Source organism: Myxine glutinosa, chromosome 5, assembly GCF_964187855.1.
Source record: "Myxine glutinosa chromosome 5, kmMyxGlut1.1, whole genome shotgun sequence".
NCBI lineage: Eukaryota > Metazoa > Chordata > Myxini > Myxiniformes > Myxinidae > Myxine > Myxine glutinosa.
The window spans coordinates 139,252,277-139,262,233 of record NC_136265.1 but is presented as its reverse complement, the minus strand read 5'-3'; the positions used below and the strand labels follow the sequence as shown (position 1 = coordinate 139,262,233).

Here is a 9,957-nt window from a genome sequence, read left to right as displayed (position 1 = left end):
ACATATATATATATATATATATATATATATATATATATATATATATATATATATATATATATATATATATTATATATATATATATATATATACACACACATGACAACGGGACGTTCACCCTGCCCAAGTAGCTGGGACTGGACCTTACTCAGCCTGCCATACTGTTCTGGTTTTCCATAAACTCTTTTGTCTTGTGATTCCCACTGTTGTCTCTCTTTCATGTTATGAATGATTCGGCCCCGTTGAGTTATAAATCAGTTCTCTATTTGTTTCTTCGTTCATTTGGCATGTATTTGGAGTTGGGTGAATGTTTTTTTCCCAATTATTCATTGTCATTGCTTCCTTCTGTTTCCTTCCCCCATGCATGATAGTTATTAAACAAACCTGATCTCGGGGTGAATACTGGTCGTCATGTTTCTTCATTTGGTGATAAAGGAAAAGCCTGTTGAGGCTGCAGTTGTTAAAACCAGATTTAAGGACAGTCCCACGCATCTCAGGCTCGCTCGGCCTAATTGGGTACAATTCGAAAATGATGTAAATCGTATTTTACATCGTAAATCGTAAATCGACATCCGTATATCGTACTTTAATGATGTAGTGCGAGAGTAATCTGGATCTTGCTCTTTTGGTAATCTTGATGTTACAGCATGAGATTAACGCTGGAACGAGATTGGGCGTAATATTGCCGAGTTTTGCCATTCGTAAATGTCTGTACTAAGAGAACCATATATATGTGGGAATGATGGGGAACGTGTCAAATAATGTTGTTCCAATGGGGGAGCCCCTGTTGTTCCATTAAAACAACACCAGGTGAGTTGACTCAGCCTGTCATCCTTCCTAGATCAGCAAAATGGGTACCAGAATACTGGTAACAGGACAGGGGCGCTGCATCAGTGGCATAGCTGCACCTCCTGAAAATGATGCAACCAGCAGCAACAGGCTGCATATGAAACAACAATTGTCTCCAACGATTTTTGATAGGCCTGAACCCTACCCAAGCGATGAGTTGCACTTTACATCAAGAACTCAGTTTCTCTCTGTGCATGAACTGATCTTACACCTCGCAACCTCCTGGAGTAGTTTGGCTGAGACTTCCTCTTTGTCAACACCTCTTGTTTGTCTGTGTGGTATACCGTCCTCAAAACAGTGATGACTACATCGACATCTCTCCTTCTCCCTCTGTGTTTTTGTCTCTCTGTCACTCTATCTCTCCCTCAGACAGCATGGATCAACTCAACCAGTCATCCCAAGGTTCTTTTCCGAATATGGGGCAATATCAGTGGCCATGCAAATTGGCTGGGTGTTGGTATACCTCTCACCAGCCATGGCATTCGGCAAAGGATTTCTGTGACTCCATAGGACTAACTCAATCTGTGAACTTCCTGACCTGGATTTCTCCCAAAGCCAAATCCTCCCTGGACTTGGTGATTGCAATCTTCCCTGCCAATGTCTCATACTCTTCATCTGCTCCAATTGGTTCTGTTCCAACTGATCATATTATTGGGAGAGTCAACATCTCTATGGCTATTCGCAGAGATCTTCCCCAGCACAGGTGAGCCTGGAAGTTCACTCAAGCTGATTGGCAGGGACGGTAAGCAGCCATCTCACTTCAGGACTGTCTCCTATATCTACTCGTCTCGTATATGCACAGATCCATCCCATCTATTCTTCAGTTATTCTCCCTTTTCCGCCGTTCATGGTACACAGAATCCTGTGGTGAGGCATTTTCTCTGAAACAACTTGTCTTCTCTTCCTGGAAAGCAAACGTGACAGAAGGGAATCTCAGCTCATTCCACAAACCCACAACTTGTGTGTCCACTCTCAGGAGAGCCAGAAAACATCATCTGTCCAGCCTCCTTCCTTTCCTCCAATGGCCTCATCTCAGATCACTAATTTGGATTCAGACCATGGCAATCCACCTTGGATTGTCCACCAATCCACCAATCCACGCTGTTCCTACTCACACAACAATGGATGGAGGCCCTCAATGTCAGACATGAGATCACAGTATTTCTCCAGACATATCTCGAGCTTTCAATACAGTCTGGCCTTACTCTTCAAACTCTCCGCCTGTGACATCCAAGGCCAACTTCGCACATTGCTTCCTGACTTCCTCTTTTCTTGTAGCCAAAGTGTGGCTCACAGAGGAATCGTTTCATCTCCTCTCACTGTTAAGACTGACTGTGTGTGGTTCATATATTTTGTATCATAACCTTTTGGTTTTATAACTGCATCAAAACACGTGACTACTGGGAGTTTGGCGCAAACACCATGAATCATCTTAAACCTCCAGATGTGTTGTCTTGGTTTAAATTGCTTGGCCCATCTTATTCAACATACGACCGGTTGTAGCGACAGACCCTTGTTTGAGTTATCTGCATGCCAAAAACCCGAGTCAAATACGGTTTGGGAGTTCCCGGCGGATGTCGATTGTCCGTCACTAAATTAGGTGTGGGTGGGAGATTTTACCTGGCAACCACCACGCAGAGGTCTACCTTGGTGCATCAGGATTCCGATCAGGACACCGATTTGAGTTTGGCGACGCTTACAATATAATTGGATACAAATTCCTTGGGGTAAGTCGAGGTGATGATGATATATAAGGAGGAAAGCTGAGTGAGACTTAAATGGCTTATGCAGATAAACAGACATTGGTACCTCCGCCAATGAAGGTGCACGGAGGTTATGTTTTCACTCCTGTCTGTCTGTCTGTCTGTCTGTGAACAAGATATCTCAAAACGTTGTGGATGGATTCAGACGAAATTTGGCAGAGAGGTAGCATGTGTGACAAGGGCAAAATGTTTAGACTTTGGTGAAGATCCGGATCCGACTAGCAGAATTTTTAAAGTGATTCTTCACCATTGGGAGATAGGGCCAAAAACGATACATAGCACGATATCTCAAAAAGTTTTGATGTAGTCAGACGAAGCTTGGACAATTTGGGCGTGTGACAAGACCGAATCGATTATATTTTGGTGAAGATCTGAATATGGATTCGGATACGAGAATTATTGAATTTTTAAGTGATTCTTCACCATTGAGAGATCGGGTGAAAAGTGATAATTAACATGATATTTTAAAAAGTTGTGGACCAGTTTTGACTAAACTTGGTGGACGAGTTGGTTAGGTGACGAGAGCAGTCTCTTTATGCATTGACGCCTAATTTCTGTTTCCAAAAATTGTCTCTGAAGATACTGAAAACGAACTTGGGCAATGAAGAAGGCTACGAGAGCAAGGTTAACATAACCTTGCATCATAATCGCCGAGATAACCACCGAGCATCAAGATAACCTAACATGTCTTTGTCCTAGCATGTCCGAGCATCTTGAGATAACTAACCTCGCATCAAGATGCATGTCTTTGTTGAAGAATAAAAATTCTGTGAAACAGCGCGTTGGAGAAGAAAAATGCTCGAGTCGTACACAGGAACACTGCAACCACGGGAAACAGTGCGGTCAATACATAACCTATGACACGGACGTAGCGGACTACTTCCGCTCGCTCGTTTGCGCCTGCGCGAACAGACTCGAGGGTATACAAGGTCAACAAACTTTCGTGAGCTATTCCCCGGCTCGTGGGGTACGTGTAGACGCGATGACAAGGGAGAAGAGTCTTGATCGCATGCTCGATAAGCTGTGTTGAAACGCGAGGTATGACTTCAATGACCCCGATTATTCACACCTTCTTATGGATTCACAAGGGAATTTTTTTTTGCTAAATTGCTTCCCAATCAGGCTGGCCAAGCTTAACATTCAACTGAAGATTTGTAATTTGTTCAGGGTGGATGATATAACTCAATGAAACTCAATTTTCAATTGATCTTCTGGAATATTTACCATCTACATAAGAATGCTGGCATGCGGTCGATCTACCTTGTGATGTAACATCCTGCCTGCGGAACATCAATTTGAAAGTTTTTACATGTCGCTACTAAATAAACACATTATATTTGGAGGAAATAACAATAGCGCAGCATATTTCATGGAGTCATCATGCATGCTCATGTGGGTTCCAAATTTTCAAGATTGACCTTCCCCACCTGGTTTAACAAGATTATCACAAAATGTTGTTTCATAATCCCAAACAGGTCTCAGTGGCACTTCGGGAATGTCATGCACTCCGAGTCTAAGAGGTGGCTGGTATGATTCTGAACCTGACCGAGTCTTCCCAAAGACTAAAATTGGTTCATACTGCTTCACACTCAACCCAAAGTGGATGGAGCAATGATCATTTGACATATAAATGATAAGTGTTGGCAAAAATGACAAAGAAGGAAAGAGGAAAATAGATAAAGGGAGAGGTAATCTGGACATTGTACCAGCAGGAGTGAGGGGCAGGTTGGGTAAATGAAAATGGAGAGAGATACGTGAGGATGGAGGGATCTAATTCCCAATTCTCTCGTACACCTGGGACTCAGGGATGTGGGAAGTCTTTGCCAGCCCCATGTAAATCTTGTCATCATTCTGATCCTGTTGCATGAATACAAGAGTTTTCAAAAATGATTATTTATGATCAAAAATAACAAAATTATCAAAAAAGTTTCAGTTTTCAAAATTGATAAAAATGATCAAAATAATCTGTCAAACCATCATTATGTTATGTTCGGATAATATATTGTTACGTTTTTGGAGGTAGAGATTAAATACCTCAGTGAAGCCAGGAATGTATAGTTTAGCATGGACCAAAAAGAAGAATCTCCATGTAATAAGGAGGGAATCTGTATAGAATAAGATCGTACATGTGTCTCCATACAAGGGGTGAAGCTAGGCTAATTAGGTCGGGCTTAAGGATAATCCCGAGTGTGTGATTGACCTCCTGTAATTTTTGCTTATGTTTTTACATTCAGTCGGCCAGCCATGCAATCGGCCCCATTGTTATAACACCATCGACAAGCCTGACAGAAACACAGCACATTCCATCGGGCAAGGAAACCTTGCCCCACGACCGCTGATGTCATCTGAACATTCCCCGAATGGCAACTAGAATCCACTCTGATGACTTGTAACGGATGTGCATGCTCCCCCCTCCCCCCCCCCCCCCCTGTTTGCTCTTTCTCTCGTTCTGGCATGCGTGGTGAACAGTCGCATTTTTGACTCTGCTTGGTTCTGGCAATCGGATTGGGCGGTCGCTTTTGTTCATCGTCCCTGGCTTGGCTGTTCCAGGCTCGTGTGCGATCGTGGAGAGGAGGAGGAAGAAACGGACTCGCTCTCTCTCTCTCTTCTGCCGGCTTTGGGATAGAACGGGGGGATGTTTGGCTGCCTGCTGCTGGCTCGGTGTGCGGCCAGCTTGACCAGCGCCATTGTTTGGGCACTTCGACGAGCGGTCCTCGAAGCGACCATCCTACCAGGGTACTCGTTGAGACCACAGAGCTGAGTACCAAAGACAAACAGGGGATTATATTTTTATTTTCTTTAATCATTCCCTTGTGTTACGGATTCGTCCCTTCCGCTGGGGTGGTTTTCACCCACTGGACATGTTTCTGATATTATGTATTATTATTATTTTCAAAAGGTTTATTATTCACGAACGGTTATCAAAAGTTAAAAAGGATAACTGTAAGTGAAACAGGAAACCGAAGGAGAAGACAATGAAGTAAAGAGGAAGAAGCAGCGCGAGCAAAGTCGGAGAGGACGCGTGACGTCAGCGCTCCACAACAAGCGAGGTTTACCGACAGCCGCGAGGGGATTTTGAGTTCCTGGAAGGGACATCCGGTGATAAGAATATTCGCTGGAGTGGAGAAATCTGCATACACAGATTTGGGGTGCTGAGATTCCGACGAATCCTTGCCTCGTCGCATCGGCTCAAGCCAGAGCCGTCGGCTATCGTGAACCCCGTGCTTCGGACACCTGTAAAGGTTTGCTTCGTCTCCAATTACGTTGCGGTTTGCTGAGGGAGCGGTGAAGGTGCGCCTCTGGAGGGCGCCGTTGTACAGTTTGGCGGGAAGAGCACCCTTGCCCACTGTACACGCTTCGGATATCGACTGGAGAGCGAGATTCGGGCTTCGACCGGATTTCGTTCTATCGACCGCTGGAGTGAATCACAGTCGCCTTGGGAAAAGTTATAGAGAGATTGAGGAGTGTCCTTTCACTCGCGGGCCGCGCAGTGAGTTATTTGACTTTATATAAGATATATATATATATATATATATATATATATATATATATATATATATATATATATACATAGAGTGCACTCTTAATGGCCATCTGTTATACCGTTATTCCGGTGTGCGATTTCTAATACAATTTTGTTCAATTTTAATCATTGGTGTGGTTTAACTATTGATTTTCAACACAGGGTAATATATCTTTCTGCCGGGGCTCCTCTCGTAGTTCAGAGGTTACCGAGACCAGGAGATTGTAGAGGACTCCGTAACACTTGTTTGTATACGAGTCTGAGTGGAGATGTCTCAATAAAGAAATGTTATCCTTTACCTTTCGTTTTTGTTATTCTTGCATTAATTTCATGAAATTCATTATTTGTTGCAATTTACTTTTGTGTCATGTCTGTTTACTTGTTTGTGGGTCGAGTAATAAAACCCCGTGGCGGCCATCCAATTAGATAAGGCTTCGGGCCTTTCCCATGCGCGCAAAAAGATAATCCCGCCAAGTTTCGACATACGCCTCGGAGTGAAAGCAACGTTTGGTATCTGTCCAGGGCTGGTCTTTAGCGGCTACGGACTTGACAATATCAATGGTATATCCTTTATGAGACATAACACACAGTAATTATGGAAATTAGTTTATTGCTCCATCGCCAGCCATTTATAAATATGGAGAAAAAGAACGGAAGAGAGAAAGGGGGTAAAGAGGAAAAGGAGGTTGGCAGGATAAAATATCCAGAAAAGTATGAGCAAAGGGATCATATTGATCTCTTTTGTCCAGTCAACTTCATTTTTCAATGTTACCTTCATTTTCTCTACATTCTCATGTTCCATTCTTTGCATAAATTAATTTTCTTTCTCAAAACCCTTTCCACCCCCAAATCTACCCCACCTGTTCCACCACTCAATCACTTTTCATACATATGTAATATGCTAATTACACCAAATATGAAACTTGTTGAAATGAATATATTGTGAACAGAGCAATGAGATGACCGGAGAGTGATCACACTTGCTCGCCATTTTAAGTGAATCTTTAGATATCTTCCCAGAAAAGTGCAATAATTGAACTCCATGACAAGGTGCAATGTGCAGATAGAAATGCAGGAGATTAAATAAACATCAAAATAGGTTTGATTAATGATGGGCCAAGCTCCCCCTTGCTGACCCCACAAGAAACCTTGGATAATGGTGGCCGTTATAGAAGAGGGTTTCATGAATGAAAAGGAAGGAGGAAGAATGTTAGATCGATTTGTAGTGTTCAGTTGAAATGCAACATTAAATGGGGCTCACCTGATCGTGGATATTGCTTGTCCCTGCACGACTTGCTCTTCCTGCACAAAGAAAAAATTTAGATAAATCAACAATTTGATGATGACAAGAAAATACAGCGACAGTAACAAGATCCTTACCTCAAACAGCTGCACAGCGGACACCGCACGTGAATAAGCCGAATGCCTAAACTCTGTGTTTGCCTCAAAATCTTGTGTCCCGAACCCATCTCTCTCTGTACCCACATTACCCAGACGAACCCAGCTGCTCCTGGACACTGGTGTCCTTCTCTCCTGACAAGGTGGAGAAGTTTTTGTCAAACCTCGACATTGATTCTGCAACTGGACCAGAGGGCATTAGCCCATGGGTCCGAAAACCCTGCTCTGCCGCTCTATCTCACCCTCTCTCTGTTCTCTTCACCCTCTCTTTTGCTCAAGGTCATCTGCCATCTGCTTGGAAATCAGCCAACATTACAGCTTTACCCAAAAAGGTGCAAAAATAGATCCTAGCAACTACAGACCAATCAGCCTGCTCCCAATAATCATCAAGGTCATGCAATCCATCATCGATTCTGACATCAAATCCTGCCTCTTCTCCAATGGCTTGAGCTTGGATCATCAATTTGGATTCAGACCAGGTCATTCTACTCTGGACATGCTGCTTCTGCTGTCTCAACAATGGATGGAGGTCCTCAATGCCAAACAGGAAATCAGAGCTGCCTCCCTTGACAGCTTTTTCTTTCAGGGAGGGGGGGAGGGGGAAAGGGGAGGGGGAAAAGGGAGGGGGGAGGGGGAGGGGGAAAAGGGAGGGGGATTTTTTTTTTTTATTATTTATTTTTTTTTTTTTGTATACAAGATCGAGGCTCGTGAAAGAGCGAACATTAATCACACAGAAAGATAAACCGACACATAAAACATATAACATAGGGAGCGGTAGACGGTAGACAAGATGGGGAGAGAGGGGGAAGGACACAAACACAACATTTGAGAGCAGGGACCGAGAGACATGGAGACATCGAGAGATCTGAGAGAGGGCGAGGGCTTTGGGGGGGGGGGGGCGTGGGAAGGGGGCGGTGGGAGAGGTATAAAACATATGGACACTGCCAGGACTTCCAGGAAAGAAGTTGGAATTTCAAACAAGGTGGATCTGGGGTGAATTAGCGGGGGTAGAAAAGATCAAGGTTTTGGATGGGGGAAGATAAGAGATGGTGGTGAACAGCTGTTTTAAAGACCTGGAGGGAGGAGTGGGATTGAAGGGAGTGAGGGAGTTTGTTCCAGAGGCGGGAGAAAAGAGGAATGAAAGAGTGAAGGTGAGCAGAGAGCCGAGATTTCGGCAGTTTAACCATCAGAGGGTTGCTGGCAGATCTTGTGCGACCTGTAGGAATATTTGGGGGACAGAGCACAGAGAGAGCTGGGGGTGCAAGGCCGGAGAGGAGTCGGTAGAAGACAGAAAGACCACCTACCTGCCTGCGGTGAGTGAGTGAAAGGCCCTCAGAGATAGCTTCATCGCGGGAGATTCCAATAATTCTGAAAGCTTTGGTTTCAACAGCGTGAAGCCGAGCTAGGTGTGAGGCAGGAGCACCGGCCCATAGGGGAGAACAGTATTCCATTGAGCTGCGGATGAAAGCCTTGTATGTGGTGAGGAGCTCAGGTGTGCCGAGGAAGGACTTCGCACGACGGAGGATGCCCAGTCGGCGACTGGCTTTGGAGGCCAGCTTGGAAATGTGGTTTTCCCAAGAAAGATCATGGCAGATAGTGAGACCCAAAATCTTGAGCGACAGAACTTCTTGGAGAGGATTGTTGAGAAAGTAGATGGGAGGGTTGTCCAGTCGATCTTTTCGGAGAGACATAGTAAGAGTGTGAGATTTGTCAGGATTGAAAGACATGTTCCACTTGTTTGACCAGTCTGTGATTTTGTCCAGGTCTTCAGAGAGTGAGGAGGCAGCAGACTGCCGATCTGAGGGAAGAGGAATGGAGCGGCAGAGAGTGGAGTCATCAGCAAAGAGATAGAGAGGATTTTCGAGAGAGTCAGAGAGATCATTGATGAAGACCAGAAAAGCACGGGGCCCAGAACACTGCCTTGGGGAACTCCAGCCTGAACAGGAAGAGGAGATGAGAGAAACCCATTCAGGGCCACACGTTGACGACGACTAGAGAGGAAGTCCGCCAGCCATGCGTGGAGATTTCCATGGATACCAAAGGAGGAGAGTTTGGTGAGCAGAGCGGGGTGCCAGACCGTGTCGAAGGCACGTGATATGTCGAGGGAGACAGCTCTAATTTCCTGTTTGGCATTGAGGACCTCCATCCATTGTTGAGACAGCAGAAGCAGCATGTCCAGAGTAGAGTGACCTGGTCTGAAACCAAATTGATGATCAGAGATCAAGCCATGGAGAAGAGGAAGGATTTCATATCCGAAGCAATGATGGATTCCATGACTTTGCTGATAATTGGAGAAGGCTGATTGGTCTGTAGTTGCTAGGATCTGTTTTTGCACCTTTTTTGTGCAAAGCGGTGATGTTGGCTGATTTCCAAGCAGATGGCAGTTGACCTTGAGCAAAAGAGAGGGTGAAGAGAACAGAGAGA

At 44.6% G+C, this 9,957-nt stretch overlaps 1 protein-coding gene across 1 annotated transcript in view; it reads right to left on the bottom strand.

Moving 5' to 3' along the window:
- Positions 1-83: 83 nt before the first annotated feature.
- The window catches only part of LOC137428379 (limbic system-associated membrane protein-like), a 20,538-nt gene continuing 10,664 nt past the window's right edge, over positions 84-9,957 (bottom strand). The window contains exons 6-7 of the mRNA XM_068118303.2: positions 7,397-7,437; positions 84-4,469 (exon numbers count right to left, since the gene is read on the bottom strand). Coding sequence (XP_067974404.2) covers positions 4,383-4,469; positions 7,397-7,437 — 128 coding nt within the window. The 3' untranslated portion in view covers positions 84-4,382. The remainder of the gene's footprint in view (positions 4,470-7,396; positions 7,438-9,957) is intronic.